Here is a 22,408-nt window from a genome sequence, read left to right as displayed (position 1 = left end):
GTTGACAAAGGGGAGGAATGCCTTCAGTGCCAGACGAATCGCCCGCAGCTCCAACAGATTGATATGGAGCCGGGACTCCGCCGGAGACCAGATGCCTCTGATCTCTGCCTCTCCCAAGTGGCCACCCCAGCCCTGGAGGGACGCGTCCGTCACGACAACGTGCTCCGGTTGGGGAAGGGAGAGGGTCTTGCCCCTGACCCAATCGCGGTCCGTAAGCCACCACTGCAGTTGTCTCGCAGTGCCCTCCGAGATCAAGACGTGGTCGGACAAGTTGCCCTGATGCTGTGCCCACTGAAACTTCAGGTCCCACTGCAGAGCCCGCATCCGCCACCGGGCGTGATGCACCAGAAGGATGCAGGAAGCCATCAGTCCCAGCAGCCGCAGCGTCAACCTGACCGAAACTCGGGATAGCGGCTGAAAGATGGGAATCAAAGCCTGAATATCCCGAACCCGCCGTTCCGGAGGATAAACCCGAAACTGCGCCGAGTCCAGAACCGCTCCAATGAAAAGGAGCTTTTGAGAGGGACACAGGTGTGATTTCGGCACATTGATGGAGAACCCCAGGTCGTGCAAGAGGTCTGCCGTCATCTGAAGGTGGTGGACGACTGTCTGGGGCGAGCCCGCCTTCAACAACCAGTCGTCTAGGTAGGGGAAGACTGAAACCCCCAACCTGCGCAGATGGGCTGCGACCACCGCCATCACCTTTGTGAACACCCGTGGGGCGCTGGTAAGGCCGAAGGGGAGCACGATAAACTGAAAGTGCTCCAGGCCTACCGTGAACCGCAGGTAACGCCGGTGGGCCGGCAGGACGGGAATGTGAAAATAGGCGTCCTGCAAGTCCAACGCTACCATCCAGTCTTGTGGGTCTAGAGCAGCCAAGACCTGAGCTAACGTCAACATCTTGAACTTCTCCTTCCGGAGGAAGCCGTTGACGTTCCTTAGATCCAAGATAGGACGTAGGCCCCCCTTGTCCTTCTTGGGCACCAGAAAGTAGTGGGAATAGCAACCACGCCCTACTTCTGGCCCAGGAACGCGCTCGATGGCCCCCTTGGCCAAGAGGGCCATAACTTCCTCCTGCAGAAGTGTCAAGTGGTCCCCCGACACACGGTGGTTCTGCGGTGGCATGGCTGGAGGAGAGGTCTCGAAGGGGAGGGAGTAGCCCCTCCGGACGATTTGCAGCACCCACCTGTCCGAAGTGATCGTGCGCCAGTGAGCGTGGTGATGGCGAACCCTGCCACCCACTGGCGTCACATGGGGCCGAAAGCACGGACTAGGAGGATTTTGGGGTAGATGCTGCGGGGGAAGGTGTGGTCTGACCCCGCCGTTGTCCCCGACCGCCACCACGGCGGTTTCCACGGCCGCCACCGCGTTGAAAGGATTGTTGCAGCGCGTGGCTGGCAGCACGTGTGGGGGCGCCCCTTCCTTGGCCACGAAAGGGACGAAACGAACCCGTTTGCTGACGCTGGGTCGAGAGACCCAAGGACTTGGCCGTGACCCTGGAGTCCTTGAAGCGTTCCAGCGCGTGGTCCGCCTTGTCACCGAACAGGTGACAGCCATCAAACGGCATGTCCATCAAGGTATTCTGGACATCAGCCGAAAAATTGGCGGATCTCAGCCAGGCGTGGCGACGAATCGCCACCGTCGTTGACATAGCCCTGCCCAGCGAGTCGGTCGTATCAAGACCACACCGTATCGAATATTTCGCTGCATCCCGGCCCTCAGCCACAGCTTGACCGAGTTTTGCCCGCACCTCCATGGGGCATTCTGGCAGCAGTTTCGCGACCGTATCCCACACAGAGTAGGTGTAGCGGCCCAAGAGGCAAGCGGTGTTGCAAGACCGCAGGCCCAAACTAATGGACGAGAAGACCTTCTTGCCAAATTGGTCATACCTCTTGGATTCCCGGTCGGGCGGGGCCGACGGGAATGCGGACTGGGAGGTCGAGGCCTGGATCACCAGACTCTCAGGGGTGGGGTGGGTAGACAGGAACTTGGGGTCGTCCGGACAAGGACGGTGGCGCCTGGCCACGTTCCGATCAACAGGCGCACCTGAAGCGGGCCTGGACCACGTGCCCAACAGAACGTCTGACAAGGCTTCATTAAACGGCAGCAGTGGCTCCTGTGGGCATGACTGCGGTTTGAAGACCTCGGTGAGGATGTTAGGCCTCACGGCCGCGACGGGGAGCTCAAGGTGTAAGGCCTTGGCAGCCCTCATCAGCACCACAGAATAGGCAGCTCCCTCCACCGATGCCACGGAAGGAGGAGAGATCAAACCAGGGTTAGGAGAGTCGTCCAGACCACTGGCATCCCCCAAGTCACCTGTCCAGTCCGGGTCATACTGGCACTCGCGTGACAGAGGGTCCTCGGACCCCTCCCAACCTTCACCGAACTCTTCATCTTCTCCGTATTCGGAGTCAACGATGTAGACCGGCTCCTCGGGGTTCATGGGCCCCATCGGCGCCGGGACCGGCGTCGAGTGACGCCCGTCCGGCGCCGCGTCCGTGAAGGTAAGGGGACGGCGCCGCCCGGAGCCAGCGCCGGAACCCCGCCGCCGGCCGGAGCCGGCACCGGAGAACCGGCGCCGCGCGGGGGCGGCGTCGGGGGTAACCCCGATGGTAACGGCGCCGGGGAGGCCGGAAGACCAGCCGGCGCCGATCCCGAAGGCCCTTGCGGCGCCGGGGTCGGAGCCGTCGGCGGCGCCGGGGCCGGAGCACCCGACGGCGCCGAGGCAGGGACACCCGAACCGCCAGGGCTCCCAGACGGTAGCACTGGGCCCGAAGGCGCCGTAGGCCCCGTCGGAGAAGCGAGCGCCCTCATGGCCATGAGGAACGCCTCGATCTCCTCAGGCGTCGCGCCATGCCCAGGGACCGGAGGGTATGAGGCAGGCCGCGCCGGCGACTCTTGCGGAGCCGCGGGGTTGGGGTCACCCGAGCCCCCGGCCGCATCGCGCGAGCGTCGGGGGGAGTCGGGGGTACGATGACGACGCCCCGACTTCTTGTGCTTCCTACCTGATGAGCCTGACGAGTGGTGTCGACTTCCGGAACGCTCGGCGCGGCTCCGCGACCGCTCCCTCGACCGCTCTCTCGACCTCCGGCCGGACCGGGGCCGCTCCCGGTCCCGACGTGGGGCCGACACCCGGAGCTCCAGTAGCTTGCGGGACCGCTCCCGCCTAGCCTTGTTGGTGAGGGCCCGGCAGTCGACACAGGAGTCCACGTCGTGGTCGGGGCCCAGACACCGGAGACAGAGGCGGTGATGGTCTGTGACCGACATCGTGCGCTCACAGTCATCACAGTGCTTGAACCCAGGCATCCTATCAGGCACAATTAGAGAAATAACAATCGAAAAACTTGGTCAAAAGACCGGAGTACTGCTCTTCAGATCTGCGTCCACTGGCGCGGAAAAAAGAAGAACTGACGTCAGCGCGCGGAGGCGGCGTCTATATACTCCAGCGACGTCATCACGGCGCACGACGCCGACGACGGACGCGGAGCCGCAGGAGACGCCTGCAGACGACGCCTACCGACGCGCAGGGGTACTGCTACGCAAAAGTTTCCGGATCCAGACTGACACCTGGGGATATTCTAAGGTAAGGAATTCTAAGGTAAGGAATCTAACACTAACGTGTTTCTTTCAGATGCAGCTACCAGTGATTGAGAAGAGTTTCTCTGACACAGTGCAGCGATCCAACCAGGATGTGTTCATTGAGGTTGCAATAGAACCCTCTTGCTAAATTAATAGTAAACTTTCTAACAGGATCTGTGTACAGAAGCCACATTTTCACACATCTGTGGGGAGCAGAATGCTTCTTGTGGATGTGCCACTGCATTTTTATAATAGATTCCAAAATACTTTTTGGCAAACAAATTATAGCTGCTTTTAGTTTTGTGCATGAGCAAATCAATCAGTGACTACTGTACCAATCGAGTAAAGCAAAGGAAATGCATGACAGGTGATAAAGAGGTTAAGCTGGAACAAAAACAGCTCTGACGTTTGCTTAACACACTTGCATGCAGTTTAGCTCTAAAACATTATTAATAATATTGCAAGTGCATAATGCTGTTTTTGTACAAATAAGGCTCATTGAGATCTTAAACATGCCTTTGTTTAAATGCACTCATATACTCATATGAAATGTTTATGAAGAATTCTGCGGAACATCCATATGTGGGGATGAACTCTGCTTCAGAACTTTGACACAAAAAATCTAAACAGAAGACAGGGCTGAAAGGTAGAGATTCAGTCTGTCAAGCACTGCTTATGTACCAACAGTCAGTGGGAAGGTCACGGGCGATGTATCTACCTTGTTTTATTTTTAATTTTCCATATATCTTAATTTTCATAATCCAATGAAAAAGCTCATAAACAAAGGTTTAAATAAAAGACTCCACAATTAAAGAAGTAACACTTTTGTGCACTCATCTTAAGAGTCCAATTTACATTGAAAAACAGGGATATGTTGGCTAGTGGTGATAATGAGAACTGTAAATACAATTAGGCACACCATTTATAGCTTGAATATGCCAGGCTACTGGCTTTCACCTAATTTGAGCTTCTTCCACCATCTCACCCTCTCCAACCATTGCAGGGTGTCAGGCTGTTAATATAAATTGGCAACACAAACTGTAAAATCTCACAGCAACAAAGAAAATCACACAATTCCTCCATTCAGTTCTTCATTTACTTTCTCTGGTAAATAGGCCCACTCTGTTTCCTCTGTCGGTGTTCCAAAAAACCTATTCACATTCTTTCTATTAAATACAAACGGAATAGGCCCACACAACCCCTCGCTCTATTACCTAATAAAAATGATGCTCATTATTGTCTTCATACTGCTCATGCATGTTTAAGGAAAAGATTATTGTTTTCTCCTCCTAATGCGCAAACCCCACCTCTAGAATGGACTCCAAGTTTCCCTCGTCAGAGAACCCAACGGATAAAATAGTATCTCCTCTTTCCTTTGGACCAGGTCCTCATAATGCATTGTTTATTATTTGCACTTTTCAGCACAGTTGTGTACATCGACTGGACTTAGGCTGAGCACCAAAGTGATGGACTGTGCAGTAAGTGGTTGAGGATCTCCCCTATCATCTAGACTTTTCAAAGGCTCCAGTAGGGTGGTATCGGTGCTACTTCCGGACATGCGCACCCCACACTTCTTATCTGAGTCCACCTTCATTTCATTCTTTTGTCTTTGTCCTCAACCTCATCAAGTTTGCCCCTGTGGCAGCATAAATCTCTTCAAGAACTACATCTATTTTATTTGGCTTGTTTCCTTAGACCTCAGAAAATATTTGTGGGCTACTAGAGTGATAATATCATCACTGTCCTTTCTGCAATCTTCTTTCAAGTGTATACTTTCCAGTGAGACTTTTCTAGTCATTTCAGGGCCAGGCTGAGTATCCTGACATCTGGGGATGTGCAGGCACACAACCTGCAATGCACTTCTTTGGCTCTGTGTGCTGAAAGTCTATCCTTCATAAGGAGCATGTGAACGCAATACGGCCACCAGCAGAACATTTTATTATTAAATCTATGCCACTGGGAAAATGAAGTTGATGCATAAATCGCATTTACTGCAAGACTTCCCTTTAAAGGCTAGAGTTGAATCACCACCGCCTACCACTTGGTGATGTCCGCTAGGGGAATTCTTGGTATGCCCACAGAGTGCGACACAGAACTCGAGTCAGGCACATCCAGGGGCAGCTCCTCCATCACCCCACTGAAATGCCCCCAGGGACGAAAAATAAAATGGTAATAAAGTTAATTCATTACCATTTTATTTTTCGTCACCTCGTCCCAAACGGAGGACGGGGGTGGGGCTGCTGCTGACTAGCACCAACAGAGAGAGCAGGGCACTTTTAGTTTAAAGTTCGCATGTCAATTTGGCCAGCAGTCTCACTTTAACCCTCTCGAACCCAGCTGTCTTAAGACAGCTGGGTTGGAGAAAGCAGAAGCCTCTAGTGCTCTTCTGAGTGCTGATACAGGTAAGTGTTTTTAATTGATTTTAGTTTTTGTAAATGTCCCACCCGCCCCACCATCCTCTGGACATGTCATCCACCATTGGGCACATCACTAAAACTCAAGAACCCTGGGTCTTCTCAGAGCTCTGCTGACTATCACTGGCTGCAAACCAAACAACCTCTGGAAGTATTCAGTGCTCTACACTTCAACCTAAAGCTGAGCTGCTTCTTCTCCACTCTTTACTTGAGTTCAGACAGAACACCACAGGAGTGATTCACTATTGATATCAGAGTTCAGGTCACCTCCCATCCTCTTACAGTTCATAGGGTCACCCCACTCTGAGAACATAGCACTTGTTCTGCAACTACAAGGAAGAAAGGCAGAGTTGCGTCCGACTTGTGAGGGTGCTTTCCACACCCCACTTTTTAAAATTAAAATACAAAACAAGTATGTGAATGGAAAAAAAGACATTTAGAAACCATGGCCAGCAACATACAAAATGTGTGCACTGGCATTATTTTATATACATTTAAATTTCCTAGATGAATGCGAGTAGGTGACTCAATAATGGACTGATGACTCAGTCTGCGTAGTCAGATATGGTAGCTCTTCATTTAACAATTTAATTAAATCCATGTGAAATGCCCACTATTACACATATACTTATCTCTCAGAATATATGCAACACATAAACTCAAAGTAAATAAATCATTTTTCATGTAGAAAATATTATCATCCAGATTTGGAAGAAGCATCCTTCAATTCTACACTTTCCATTTGAAAACAATGCAGGGAAACAAAAACTGTTGACACTGCAACTGGCTAACAATGACCGTAATTAAGTCCAGGCAAAGAGGGAAAGTGAAAGATCAGTATTTTGGGTTTCCTTCAATATCAGTGGAAAGTGTTCCCCACCCTAATTATGATGTTAGTGTCCTTAGAGAATGATGCCAAGTTGTAGCTCAAGAGAAGGCTTGCATTGCAGAAAACTCTTCTTTGAATTGTTTAAAGCAAATTTAGTAGCAGATTTTATGAACATTCAAACAATGCTTTCACCCAGACAGGTTTTACTACAATCTGAATGACACAAAATACCTTGCTTGAAATTCAGAAGTGCTTGCAAAGACAATCCCACCCTATAAGGAGTCAAATATATTTTGGGTTATCAGCATTTTCAATGTAAGCACAAGAAGACAAATTTAACGGACCCAGTTAAGTCAATCATCAATCAATGGCCATTTATTAGGCATGGGGCTACCTCTACAGAGGTGTCCCGGTGCTAAGAAAAACAGACTAGATTGACTGAGAAGCTCAAGATACTACTCCCTCTGCCTAAAGAGCCAGGTTTTTATGGCCTTTCTGAACTCATGTTCCGTTTCTAACATACGCAGGTGGCTAGGCAAAGCATTCCAAAGTTTGGCAGTCCTTACTGTGAAGGACCTGCCTCCTTGTTACAGGTTTACAAAACGTGGGATATTGAAGAGACGCTGCTGAGTAGATATCAAGGTCAGCTCCTGACGATATAGGCTAAGTCTCGAAAAGCGAGGTGCATGCCTTAAACTCAATTCTCCTGGCCACCAGGAGCCAGTGAAGCTTTCTGAAGTGTGGGGAAATGTGCTGGTGAAAAGGGACCCTATGGATTAGCCTCACAGCCGCATTTTGCACCATCTGTAGCCTGTGGGTTAAGTATTCTGACTACTCATCAGAATGTGTTATAAAAGTAGCTGGACTGAAGTAAAGCGTCCTCAGCAGTCAACCCTTGCTTTAGGGTTCAAACGTTCACTTTATCTCAGATGCATAACAGTTATTTTGAATCTATTACCATAATTTAAAGCCCTTGAGAAAAGATTTTATTCTCCTTCGTTACCAGAAAGTCTCCTTTTGTTGGTCTTCTCTCCTTGGCACTGCTGAATACACAGCTCGTGGTTAGCACTACACATTACACATTTGTAAACATATCAATTAATTGCTGCAGTGCCTTCGCTGGAAGGTTACCCTATTTGAAGAAAGAACATCATTTCGTCGACATGTAATCAGCAATTTCATCAAAACATTCATTCTGTGCCTACGTAAATCTTTTCATCACACAAACATGTTATTGTACAATTTAATAGTTGTCTTCGTCTTTCTAGCAGTTTGTTTTAAAGGATTGCTTTTGCCATTTTTACAGGTCATACATACACCTCTGAAGAGATCATATATATATACCGTTTGATTAACAACGGTTTAATTAGAATTATTTGCCTCAATTATACACAACTGAAATATATAAAATAATTGCACAATTCCATCTCGAAAAATACATGTTTAGCATTGCAAACACATGTGACATTGACATGACGAGATCGAGAAAGGCATCATGTTGTAAGGCCAATGTGGCTATCGCAGTGTCACTGGAGGTAACGCAGAAGACGTGGATTCCTTGGAGTGCCTATGCTGGAAGTTCATTTCTCCAAGCACCCTTTAAGTTTTGTGGCATCCAGGATGACAGAATTGACCTGCTTCCAGAATGCTTCCTATGGATTACTCAGCTTCCTTTACTTCACTGACAGGTTACTAAGAGCGTCCGTGACTTCAGTGTTGACTTGTGCTGAAATGCTGGCTGGCATGATATCCAGACGGATGTCATACTGCTGGTCCATGCAGAGATAGCTGTCACTCATCAGATACACGGTGTAGATATACCTGACAGAAAAAAAGAACAGAACATTACGTTGCTTTCCTAAAATGCAGGTAAGCACACCTTAATATAAAGATCTGCAGCTAACAAAGCAAATGTTTTTCTTTTGGGGCAAGCCTGGAGCTGGAAGTACCCTGTGGACCTTTGCTCACCAAAGTTAATAAAATAGTACATGAAATTGTCCCGATAATTTCACAAGTGGAATATAGCTAATTTACAACAGGGTATGCACCAACAGAGATCAAGAAGGCTTGAGTGCCCCACTGCTGAAACAAGCATTAAAAACGAACAGGCCTAGACTGTGAGACCTATTGGCTTTGCCAATGATTACCCCCACCTCGTACTTCAGAGCACGTGCCCACCCCTTAGTTCAGAGCATGTGCATGTGAGCGCAAATGCAGCAGCCGTCTGAGTGAGTTATCGTACAAAAAATCCAAAATGCCTATCATGCATGCATAGATGGGCAGCCATCTTGGAATGGATTCAAATCCATTTAAAAATGGTGACCCATCAATAAAGCAGTGGATGACAGTGATTGCAAACGGAGGACAAAAGCTAATAGATAATTAAAAGAGTTGGGGTCCTACATGAGAAAGTAGGAACAGGGGAGAGAGACAGAGAGGAAGAAAAAATAGTCCTGCATGTGCTGCACTATTATGGTATGAAATCAGCAATGGAAGAACACACCGCATCCAATCACCATACAAACCAAAATCTTCGTGGGAGAGACAGAAACAAGAATAAACTGGGAATCTATTGAATCAGGAGCAGTAAACCGAGAGTGTCAAGAATAGAAGTAAAGAGTGTAGTATCAGCATATCATAGTTTGAATGTTGTCTAACCTAATTAATGTGTCCTAAATATTGATTAAAAAAATACTGTCCCACTGGAACTCTGGGCAGGTATTCCAGGAAACGTCTGGTTGAAGGGAGGGGCTGCGTAAGCCATGGAGGGAGGATACAAAAAGCTCTAGTGAGGAGACTAGGCTGACCACATGATTTGCCAGTAAGGTTGGCTGGAAGCTGTGAAATACCGGGCAATGGAAGCTAAAGTAAAGAACTATACTGAAAAGCCCTTTCTGTTCTCCCTTCGAGGTAGGACATTTATTTTGACTGCAAATTAGGCAGCTGGAGTAATTAAGCCTGATGTAAGCATTCAGAAGTTGCATGACAACTTTCTGGTGTGTTTTATAGCTTTCGGATTTGGCTAGTTGGACAGTGTATTCAGATTCCCTCACTTTTCTAGTTTGTCCCCTTTTCCTCGTGTTAACAGTGTTGGGCTGGCTTCTTGTTTACATATTCACCCTTCTCCTTGAGGCCAATGCCTATAATCTGGTCAACATGAGAGCAACGATAGTGCAACCCACTTCGGAGTTTTAAGTAAGCAATGACTAAGGCTGATTTGATGAATTAGTTACACCTTTGTAATTACTCACCTGATAACTGAATGTTTCTCTGTAATGAAGATTCACATCCTCTAGGCCTGCCAACCTTCTTATCGCTCCAAAGAAGCAGAAAAGTGGCACCGGTATATCTCTCTATCCTTTCCTCTTATTGTCTCTGACTGTGTGTGTGTGAACTACCCACTGACAGCTATTTCTGTCAACGAGATTTAGGACATTAAATTTATGACAGACGATAGTTTTATGTATGATAATCGGGCATAAAACAACATACTATCCTCTATTTTGACCTCCTCGCGATTGTGTTGGCTTAGGTCTCTGAATCTGTTGGCAGCCCTGAACAACCTAGACCACAATATCCTTACATACAGATTGAGGGATGTGGTGTGAAGCTCGGGGAGAGGTAGTTTAAATCTTTCCTACATTAAAGCCTGAAACTCAAGAGTATTGGTGAAGCGTGTCACTCATGCTCATTAATACGTATGTCAACCTTCTGCAAGACCGAGTATGAGCCTAAAAAATATTCATGGCTGTACTATTTACACCCAACTTATCTTTGAATGATCTAAGATATTAGGTTGAGGAGAGAATGTCCCTTAAGAGCTGCACTAATGCTAAAGTAGCCTCCACGAACAATCATTTCAATTTGCAGCAAAGTCTTAGACCATTGTTGAAAAGACAAGCAGATGGATACTTTTGGGAGAGTGACTGTGGTTGCAGAACTTGATTGGGTTACCTCTATTTACATTGGTACTTCAATATAGGGAAGCTGAAGGTCTTGCTGAATTCTACTGCCAGAGTAATTGTAGGGCTTGCCCGGAGAGATCAGGATTTGCCAAGTCACAAGACCCTGACTTGCGAAGCCATGCATTGCGGAGGTCCTGAACATTTAAAAAAAAAGTTGACAACTCTGTTTCCAATGGAGTTACATAAACTGCCCCACTGGCTGTGTCCAAAGGATATTAGTAAGAATACGGAGTAAGCAAAAACAGCAACAAATAAAACCAGAATCCATGTTTCAACTAAAATTGAAAAGAAAACGACTATTTAGAAGGTTGTAATGAGGGAAAGTTGTTGCAAAGGGATACTATTGCCTCTGTGAAAAGATAAAGCAAGTTCTGGTGCCAAATGGTACGTTTATTAATTCATCTGAGAGAAAAACGACCCCCGACAGCCGCTAGTCTCGGAAAATAGGTCAGCAGAAACTCTTCAGAAACTAAGATGTTAGGTTCAGCAAAGAAACGGTATCCTCACTCTGTCCCATGCAATGACGAGTTTGTTTACAATTGCCGAGAAAAGGATGAGTAGCAGAATTCTCAAGCCAATGCTGGATCGATGTGAATCAGAGAAAATATTTTATTTTGACATAACCTCGGAACTACTTCTACTTGGGCTGGGGACCGATATGATCAGAAGGGTATCACGCAGAGTTCTAACAATCAATAATACCTACTGCTGAAACAAAGGTGTTTCCGGCTGGCCAGTGGTAGACCGAGAGGTTCAAAGATTTACTTCGTATGGCAGTGGTATATTGAGCTCATGGTGAGGTTTGTTGACAAAATGCATCTTCATATTACGTAATCTTACAGTATGGATATTAACAAAGTAGATGTCACAGCTAAGAGCCAGTTCTTATATTTTCGAGGAAGAAATTAAATATATACTCCCTTTTTTGCCCAGTACAACAGAACTGTGGTGATTCCAGTGTGCAGCAAAAATGCAATTCTTTGCGGAATGCAAGAAAGCTCAAATTCAGTAAATAAAGTTGGCATACACTCCCCTTACCATAGAACATCACTTATTAGACCCAATGGTAATAAGGTCTAAATGCTGGATCCTAATGTGTTTAACAGCTGAAACATTTGAGGCATTAACTACACTGTGACAAAATTGATAGAATAGACTGATGGATTTGAAAAAAACTTTAATTCTGAAATTGCAAGGACTACGAAACTAGAGTGAGTTCTCTTGACAAATGAGACCTTTTCTTGAGCGCTGAAGTCTACCCAGGAGGTCATTGTTTCTCCAGATACATTAAGATTTTGTGTGAGGTACAGAAAATACTGTGGCTAGATCATGGAGAAATCCAGCATGCAAATTAAGTTTATAATGAACTGAAATCTAGAAAAGGATATCTCAGGATTGAGGCCCAAATGGCAAGTCTTTCAAGATGGAGTTTATTGGTAGAATGCAACCATATGAGAATGCAGTTAAGCTAAAAGCATCCTTGAGGACTATAGTGAATATCCTAAAAGCTGCTTACATGATTGAGCGCAAATACGTACAGTGGTGATCACTGATGATAAAACTGATGAGTTTTCTCTCATTTTCCCTTATTGTATTCTGAATGTGGACATCCAGTAAACATAATTAACATATCCTGTGGTAGGTTATGTAATGCAAGCAATATAAAGCATGCAAATCGAATAAAATAAAGAAAAACTTGAACAGAACATTAACATTGGAAGATGCGCTGAAGCACATTTCTTTTTAGCTAAGTTTATTTATGGTTTTGGTAGTGTGTAGTGCCAACTCCATAAATGCATGATATAAAAAAAATCAGCAGAGCAGCAATGAAATTATGTAAAGCACAAAGAGTTTGCACCAAGTTTAGGATTTTCTACCAATAAATGCTTTCACAATTTTCCATGTGGTGTTTACTTATATGCATGATATAAAAAAAATCAGCAGAGCAGCAATGAAATTATGTAAAGCACAAAGAGTTTGCACGAAGTTTAGGATTTTCTACCAAAAAATGCTTTCACAATTTTCCATGTGGTGTTTACTTATTCTGCGGCATGGCTTCTACACTTTTTAAATGTACCTCATGCTTTCATCCTTCTTGATTTTTGCCTTAGGTCTCTGTTGAAAGCACTCTATAGACAATCATTTATTAATAATGTTAATAATCAATACAGTAAATGGGCCAGTTCTGGGTGTGCTCGGAAGCTTACAGACCAATGTTCCAAAGGAGATCTAGCACACAATCACTATTAACACACATTATTTAAACAATACACATAGCTGAAAATGGCATATTAGGTTCAAACCACTATGCAATGGGCATGTAACACATTGTGGTAGGCGCCCTGGCTACCTTCAAATGTTTCGCGCAAGAAAGGGCAAACAAACTTGACCCTACCCTTTGGAACTGAATCACACCACGCTTTTTCTGTGAGTCATTGAAAGGCTAGACAAAAGGTAAGACCAACGTTAGTTTCCCCTTTTGGGTATCTTGTATCAAAGATGGGGCACTTTGTATAAAATCCAAAGAGACAACTGTTGCCATAGAAAAATTCAAGTCTGACACACACACACACACATATATCTTTGTTAAGACCTTACAGCCACACAATAATGCACAAAAAATATGTGTAGACTCTAAACCTCATGTTCTTAGAAATGTCAATGTTAAATCTTGTAGCATTGTAAAGAAGTATATGTGATGGTTAATGTTTCCCCTAAGCCTATGTAGTCACTTTTCCCCGACTAGTGGCAACATTGTTCCTAGAGCCAAGACCCCTTGGAATATGTGCGCTTTACAAATATTTTACTTACTTACTTATATAGTGTTAGAACTGGGAGTCTCTAGTTGGCAGAGGTAGGTACTTTTGTCCAAATAGGGACCCTTGCTTCTAGTCAGTGTAAGGGGCTACACTTATAAAATAACCCCTGCTCACCCACTTGGTAGCTTGGCACGAGCGGACAGGCTTATCTCAGAGGCAGTGTGTAAAGCATTTGTGAACACATACAGTAATACAGTGAAAGCACTACAAATGGACACCACACCTGTTTAGAAAAATAAGTAATCATTACTAGACTTAACACAAGACCAAACAACAAAAATCCACAATAATGTAATCAAAAATAGACTTTAAAATGATAGAAAATAGCTTAGTTCAATGTAGATGGTAAATGCAACAATTTACTCTCAAAGTACCTTAGATGCGTCACGCAAAACAAACAAAAGGGTCGCAGGGAAGTTGATGCGCCATTCCTTACACTCAGGGAAGTGGATGCGTCGGTTCCTTACTGCTGCTCAGGGGAGTTGAGGCTCACTTCCTTACTGTGTGTGGGGTTGTTGAGTTGTTTCTTAGTGTGGTCCGGTGACGATGCGACAAGATGGCGACTCAATGCGATGATCCGGTGCGATGCGACAAAATGGTGTCTTTGATGCGATGCGTGCATGCCTGACGGTCATGTGGTGAACTCGGTAACTTCTGAGCCGTGACAGGCCCTGCGACACGCTTCTCCAGTGATGCGACGGTGACCTCCGTGGGGGCGACATGCTTCTCCGGTGATGCAACACGCTTCGTCAGTGATGCGACGGCGAACAGCGGCGGCACGCTTCTTCGGCGATGCTACGGCAACTGCTGTGGCAGCGACGCGCTTCTCCTCGTTGGGTTGCACTTCCAGCTCCCTGTGACATGCAGTCTTCTCAGAGGGCCCAAACAACAGTAAGCACCTTTCTGCAGGCAGAATTACCAGCAAGGGAATTCAGGGGAGCTGGTTGTGAAGTCTTGTATCCCTGAGACTTCAGCCAGGAGGCAAGCACACTTCAAGCACTTGGAGATTCTTCCTCAAGATTGTAAAAGTGGACACAAAGTTCATTTTCTCCTTTCCTTGGCAATCAAGTAACCACCGCAGGCCAACCCCAAACAGCAAAGAAGCACAGGGGCAGTCTCCTCCTTCAGCTTCCTTGGTTCGTCTCCTTGGCAAAGGTTCGTCTTGATTCCGAGCAGTAATCTTAACTTCTGGGGTCTGGGCCCCAATATTTATACCAGTAAATCCTTTATTCTCTGAAGGCAGAGCGTGCCTGTGCCCAGCCAAAACCAGTTCTGAGCAGTTTCCTGGCAGGAGGTGGAGACAGCATTGTTGATGGCTGGCCCAGGTAGCTGAAAGGAAATCTCCTCTCCCTACTCTCTATTCTATGAGGGCACAGGTCAGTTAAAGGAAATCTCCCCCCCACTCTTTATCAATGCAGGCCCTAATCAGCCCAGCCCTGACCCATCAGACTGCTGGAGCCAAGGCCCTCTCCAGCCCCCTGTCACTCACAAACCAGACATGGAAAACACAAACCTAGCAGAGGCATGCTGGATGGTTAGGCAAGAAAATAGCTACTTTCTAAAAGTGGTATTTTCAAACACAGAATGTAAAAAACACCTTCACTAAAAGATGTATCTTAACATTCTGAGTTCAGGCATACTAAACCCGAACTTCTACCTAGTTCCCTGAGCCAGTTAGGATTATAAGCTTTTATAATGAAACTGCCCATTCTGACCAATGGGAACAGGTAGCCTTGCAATAGTGAAAAACGAAATTGGCTGTAATTCACTATCAGGACATGCCACACACATCAGGGCATGTCCTACCTTTTACATACAATGCACCCTGCCCATGGGGGTACCTTGGACCTACCTTAGGGGTGACTAACATGTAGAAAAGGGAAGTTTTAGGGCAGGCCTGAGCCACACTTTACAAGCTGCTTATGAGGGTGGCACAACCAGTGCTGCAAGCCCACCATCAGCATTTGATTTACAGGCCCTGGGCTCACATGGTGCACTGTACTAGGGTATGTCAAGTAAATCGAATAGCCAATCACGGGGTCACTAATCCATTACAACAATTTACAATAGGGAGCACTTGCACTTTGTCACTGAATAGCAGTGGCAAAGTGCCTAAAGCATCTAGACCAGCAAAAACATAGCAGAAATACAGGAGGCAACAGCAAAAAATGGAAGGGAGACCCATGCCAATGGTGCCAGTTCTAACATATAGAATTCCTTAATAAATGAATATCTTGCATAGAATAACATGATTACGCAAGGTTAACCATTTATTCTGATCTATGATTATACCCCTTAACTCATTAGAGTAAAAGAGCTTTAAGAACAAGCAGGAAACATAGCCTTTAGAATCACGCATACATGTTTTGTGGATTTAACACGGGGATCCCTTAATTTTATATATTATGACGTAAGGGATTATTTTTGGTTCCAAGGACAGTGATGCACATTCCAAATTCAGAATGCTGTCTCTGAAGTACAATGATTGCTAAGCATATTAATTTCTTATTTAGACCAAGCGTAGTAAATGCCAGATATTACAATGCTCTTACTTGTCATCTTTTCCTCAAAACGTTATAAGTTACTGACTATACAAAGGAACTAAGATCTTGTTACGGTTGTTACCTTACTTGATGTCACCTAAGCTCCTGTAGTAAATGAGATCGACCTATATTTAAAATAAAAAAGTATAGTATATATTTATCTTACCTTCCAGTGGTTTCAGGAGTATAGAAAGCCATGGAGACTGAAGTTCGACTTCTGACGTATCCCACTCTCTTAAGTGCAATAAGCTCTTTCTTATCTACTTCTCCCAATATCAAAAACCATCCTTCATCTTTAGCCTTGGGAAAGCGAGGAGCCAATGCTTTACTGTCATGTCTTCCCTGTAACAAACAAAGACACACTCAAAAAGAAGTAACTGGAAGGACAGTAGTGAGCTTCAAGACTAGTTACATTACTGCTTGTTTGGGTAACATTCTAGCTGAGTTACTTCATGTTTGTTCTTTGACGTGAGCAGCCGCACATTTTCGTAAGTAGCAGGATATGCAGTAATGGTGGGGAACACACATCAGAGTATATGTCAGAGGCATTATACAAAGTTGCTGATTGTAATGAGTGATCAGCTAAATAAACACAACATATGGAAAAGTTACATGGTGTTGATGCGCTAAAAAACTATTTACGGTTCTGGTATGATGTGCATCTTCAAGTTATCCTTTCTTTCCAATTTCGTTGGATGGCTGCTCATGCTAGTTTTAAATTCAGAGGGCCCGATTCACAGAACTAACAAGACAAAATCCTAAACTTACTACCATTTTGGTATTCACAGAAGGCACTTACTCATTTTGGTATTCACAGAAGACACTTACTCATTTCGGCATTCACAGAAGTTAGAAGTCCTAACTTTAGGACTCCTAAAAGCATTCTTTGAGTACCGAAAGTCTTAAAATAAGGATTTTTCTCAATTTAGTAGTAGTAAAATTAGGACTTTTTCACAATTTAGTAGTAGTAAAGTTAGCTAACTTTAGGACTCCTAAATGCCTTCTGTGAATACCAAAAGTCTTAAAATTAGGATTTTTCTCAGTTTAATAGTAGTAAAGTTGAGAAAAATCCTAATTTAAAGACTTTCGGTATTCACAGAAGGCATTTAGGAGTCCTAAAGAACAAGTTACTTACCTTCGGTAACGATATATCTGTAAGAAACATTAGTTAGTATTAGATTCCTTACCTTAGAATATCCCCAGGCGTCAGTCTGGATCCGGAAACTTTTGCGTAGCAGTACCCCTGCGCGTCGGTAGGCGTCGTCTGCAGGCGTCCCCTGCGGCTCCGCGTCCGTCGTCGGCGTCGTGATGACGTCGCTGGAGTATATAGACGCCGCCTCCGTGCGCTGACGTCAGTTCTTTGTACACAGCTTTTCCGCGCCAGAACACGCAGAGTCATGTGAGAACCAACACTGGTGCCATTTGAAACTAGGGCCCTGAAAGGGATGTCCTTAACCCTAGGTATCAGTTCGCAGAACGGGGAGGATGGGTGGGTTCGGTAAGGAATCTAATACTAACTAATGTTTCTTACAGATATATCGTTACCGAAGGTAAGTAACTTGTTCATCTGAAAGAAACACGTTAGTATTAGATTCCTTACCTTAGAATAGATACCCCAGCAATACCAACCCCGGTGGTGGGTCTGCGAACCAATACATTCCTACACCAGAAAGTCCTGGAGGACAGAACGGCCAAAGAAGCCATCCCTCCGGACTTGACTGTCCAGGCAGTAGTGCCTCGCAAAGGTGTGCAGCGAGGCCCACGTAGCCGCCTGGCAAATGTCCTGCAAGGGGACTCCCCGGCCCAGGGCAGTAGTAGCCGCCGTGGCCCGAGTGGAATGGGCCCTCAGCCCAACAGGAGGCTCCTTCCGAGCCAAAGAGTAGCACGCTTTGATGCACAGAACGACCCACCGAGAGATGGTCCGTTTATGTACCGCCCGTCACTTCTTCGCACCCACGTAGCCAACAAACAGTTGGTCATCCACCCGGAACTGGCGTGTGCGATCCATATAAAATGAAAGCGCACGTTTTGGGTCCAGACGATGGAGCCGCTCTTCATCCTTTGAAGGATGCGGAGGCGGGAAGAAGGAGGGGAGGGTGATGTACTGCCCGATGTGAAAAGCAGAAACTACTTTGGGCAGGAAAGAAGGTCTAGTCCTTAGAACCACCTTGTCAGGATGAATGGACAGGAAAGGAGGTTGGACAGAAAGAGCCTGGAGCTCACTCACTCTCCTGGCAGAGGTGATGGCAACCAGGAAAGCCGTCTTTAAAGTCAGGAGACGGAGAGGACAAGAATGAAGGGGCTCAAAGGGAGCACACATCAAAAAGGTTAGAACCAGGTTCAAGTCCCACTGAGGCATCACAAACGGAACAGGTGGATACATGTGTGTGATGCCCTTCAAGAATCTCGTTACAATTGGGGACTTGAACAAAGAAGGCTGATCAGGAAGCCTTAGAAAGGCTGAAAGGGCCGAAAGGTAGCCCTTGATAGTGCCCAGAGCAGAGCCCTGCTGGGCAAGAGAGAGAAGAAACAGAAGAACCTCGGAAAGAGGGGCAGAAAGAGGATCCACAGCCTTTGCTGTGCACCATGCCACAAATCTGTTCCACCGACAGGCGTATACCGACTTTGTGGAGGGACGCCTGGCTGCCAGAATTACATCACAGACTTTAGGAGGCAAGTCAAATGGCCTCAACTGCCGCCGCTCAATCTCCAAGCATGGAGGTGGAGACTGGACAGGTTCGGGTGGAGGACCGTCCCCTGCTGCTGCGACAGAAGGTCCTCCTGAAGGGGCAGGCGGATCGGGGGACCGACTGACATGCTGAGTAGCTCGGGATACCAGTACCTTCGCGCCCAGCCCGGAGCCACAAGGATAACTTGGGCCCGGTCGCGCCTGATCTTCTTCAGCACTCTGGGCAGAAGTGGTATAGGCGGAAAGGCGTATAACAGACCGCAACTCCATTAGCGCCGAAAGGCGTCGCCGTGCGAGTGCCGTCTTGGAAACTCCAACGCGCAGAACTGATGACATTGCGCGTTCTCTTCTGTGGCGAATAGATCTAACCAAGGCTCTCCCCATTGCAGAAAGAGGCCTTGCGCCACGTCCGAGTTCAGACGCCATTCGTGATCCATCGAGCACCGACGGCTGAGTTCGTCCGCCCTGGCGTTCAGAGAACCTGCCAGGTGTTGAACCGTCAGAGTCACGCCCTGCCGTTCCAGCCACTGCCAGAGGCGCAGAGCCTCCTGGCAAAGGGTCCACGACCCCACCCCGCCCTGTTTGTTGCAGTACCACATGGCGGTGGTGTTGTCTACACTCCCGTTGACAAAGGGGAGGAATGCCTTCAGTGCTAGACGAATCGCCCGTAGCTCCAACAGGAGCCGGGACTCCGCCGGAGACCAGATGCCTCTGATCTCCGCCTCTCCCAAGTGGCCTCCCCAGCCCTGGAGGGACGCGTCCGTCACGACAACGTGCTCCGGTTGGGGAAGGGAGAGGGATCTGCCTCTGACCCAATCGCGGTCCGTAAGCCACCACTGTAGTTGTCTCGCAGTGCCCTCCGAGATCAAGACGTGGTCGGACAAGTTGCCCTGATGCTGGGCCCACTGAAACTTCAGGTCCCACTGCAGAGCCCGCATCCGCCACCGGGCGTGATGCACCAGAAGGATGCAGGAAGCCATCAGCCCCAGCAGCCGCAGCGTCAACCTGACCGAAACCCGGGATAGCGGCTGAAAGATGGGAATCAAAGCCTGTATATCCCGGACCCGCCGTTCCGGAGGATAAACCCGAAACTGCGCTGAGTCCAGAACCGCTCCGATGAAAAGGAGCTTTTGAGAGGGACACAGGTGTGATTTCGGCACATTGATGGAGAACCCCAGGTCGTGCAAGAGGTCTGCCGTCATCTGAAGGTGGTGGACGACTGCCTGGGGCGAGCCCGCCTTCAACAACCAGTCGTCTAGGTAAACCCCTAACCTGCGCAGATGGGCTGCGACCACCGCCAACACCTTTGTGAACACCCGTGGGGCGCTGGTAAGGCCGAAGGGGAGCACGATAAACTGAAAGTGCTGCTGGCCTACCGTGAACCGCAGGTAACGCTGGTGGGCCGGCAGGACGGGGATGTGAAAATACGCATCCTGCAAGTCCAACGCTACCATCCAGTCTTGCGGGTCTAGAGCAGCCAAGACCTGAGCTAATGTCAACATCTTGAACTTCTCCTTCCGGAGGAAGCCGGTGACGTTCCGTAGATCCAAGATAGGACGTAGGCCCCCTTTGTCCTTCTTGGGCACCAGAAAGTAGTGGGAATAGCAACCATGCCCTACTTCTGGCCCAGGAACGCGCTCGATGGCCCCCTTGGCCAAGAGGGCCGTAACTTCCTCCTGCAGAAGTGTCAAGTGGTCCCCGGCACACGGTGGTTCTGCGGTGGCATGGCTGGAAGAGTGGTCTCGAAGGGGAGGGAGTAGCCCCTTCGGACGAGTTGCAGCACCCACCTGTCCGATGTGATTGTGCGCCAGCGGGCGTGGTGATGGCGAACCCTGCCACCCACTGGCGTCACATGGGCCTGAAAGCACGGACTAGGAGGATTTGGAGGCAGATGCTGCGGGGGGAGGTGTGGCCTGACCCCGCCGTTGACCCCGACCGCCTCCACAGCGGTTTCCACGGCCGCCACCGCGTTGAAAAGATTGTTGCGGCGCGTGGCTGGCAGCACGTGTGGGGACGCCCCTTCCTTGGCCACGAAAGGAGCGAAACGAACCCGTTTGCTGGCGCTGGGTCGAGAGACCCAAGGACTTGGCCGTGACCCTGGAGTCCTTGAAGCGTTCCAGCGCGTGGTCCGCCTTGTCACCAAACAGGCGACAGCCATCAAACGGCATGTCCATCAAGGCATTCTGGACATCTGCCGAAAAGTTGGCGGATCTTAGCCAGGCGTGGCGACGAATCGCCACCGTCGTGGACATCGCTCTGCCCAGCGAGTCGGTCGTATCAAGACCACACCGTATGGAATATTTTGCTGCATCTCGGCCCTCAGCCACAGCCTTGCCGAGCTTCGCCCGCACCTCCATGGGGCATTCTGGCAGCAGTTCCGCGACCGTATCCCACACAGAGTGGGTGTAGCGGCCCAAGAGGCAAGCGGTGTTGCAAGACCGCAGTCCCAAACTCAGGGACGAGAAGACCTTCTTGCCATACTGGTCATACCTCTTAGATTCCCGGTCGGGCGGGGCCGACGGGAATGGGGTCTGGGAAGTCGAGGCCTGGATCACCAGACTCTCAGGGGTGGGATGGGTGGACAGGAACTTGGGGTCGTCCGGACAAGGACGGTGGCGTCTGGCCACGTTCCGATCAACAGGCGAACCTGAAGAGGGCCTGGACCACGTGCCCAACAGAACGTCTGAAAAGGCTTCGTTAAACGGCAGCAGTGGCTCCTGTGGGCATGACTGCGGTTTGAAGACCTCAGTGAGGATGTTAGGCCTCACGGCCGCGACGGGGAGCTCAAGGTGTAAGGCCTTGGCAGCCCTCATCAACACCACTGAATAAGCAGCTCCCTCCTCCAATGCCACGGAAGGAGGAGAGACAAAGCCAGGGTTAGGAGAGTCGTCCAGACCACTGGCATCACCCAAATCACCTGTCCAGTCCACGTCGTACTGACACTCACGTGACAGAGGGTCCTCAGACCCCTCCCAACCCTCTCCGTACTCTACATCATCTCCATATTCGGAGTAAACACTGTAGACCGGCTCCTCGGGGTTCACAGGCCCCATCGGCGTCGAGCCCGGCATCGAGCGACGTCGGTCCGACTCCGCGTCCGGATTCGGGGAGGGTATGGGGACGACGCCGCCCGGAGCCGGCTCCGGAGCCCCGGCGCCGGCCAGAGCCGGCACAGGGGAACCGGCGCTGCGCGGGGATGGCGTCGGGGGTAACCCCGATGGAATCGGCGCCGGAGAGGCCGGCAGGCCAGCCGGCGTCGACCCCGAAGGCCCTTGCGGCGCCGGGGTCGGAGCCGTCGGCGGCACCGGGGCCGGAGCACCCGATGGCGTTGAGTCAGGGACACCTGAACCGCCAGGGCCCCCAGACGGTAGCACTGGCCCCGAAGGCGCCGTAGGCCCCGTCGGAGAAGTGAGCGCCCTCATGGCCATGAGGAACGCCTCAATCTCCTCAGGCGTCGCAACTTGCCCAGGGACCGGAGGGTATGGAGCAGGCCGCGCCGGCGACTCCCGCGGAGCCGCGGGGTTGGGGTCACCCGAACCCCCGGCCGCGTTGCGCGAGCGTCGGGGGGAG

General features: G+C 48.6%; 1 protein-coding gene across 1 annotated transcript in view; it reads right to left on the bottom strand.

Moving 5' to 3' along the window:
• Positions 1-6,558: 6,558 nt before the first annotated feature.
• Positions 6,559-22,408, bottom strand: part of ASCC3 (activating signal cointegrator 1 complex subunit 3) — a 2,217,780-nt gene continuing 2,201,930 nt past the window's right edge. Inside the window, exons 41-42 of the mRNA XM_086926668.1 lie at positions 16,316-16,491; positions 6,559-8,643 (exon numbers count right to left, since the gene is read on the bottom strand). Coding sequence (XP_086782794.1) covers positions 8,496-8,643; positions 16,316-16,491 — 324 coding nt within the window. The 3' untranslated portion in view covers positions 6,559-8,495. The remainder of the gene's footprint in view (positions 8,644-16,315; positions 16,492-22,408) is intronic.

The sequence above is a fragment of the Lissotriton vulgaris genome, chromosome 6 (assembly GCF_964263255.1).
Source record: "Lissotriton vulgaris chromosome 6, aLisVul1.2, whole genome shotgun sequence".
Taxonomy (NCBI): domain Eukaryota; kingdom Metazoa; phylum Chordata; class Amphibia; order Caudata; family Salamandridae; genus Lissotriton; species Lissotriton vulgaris.
This window is presented reverse-complemented; position numbering and strand designations above follow the sequence as displayed.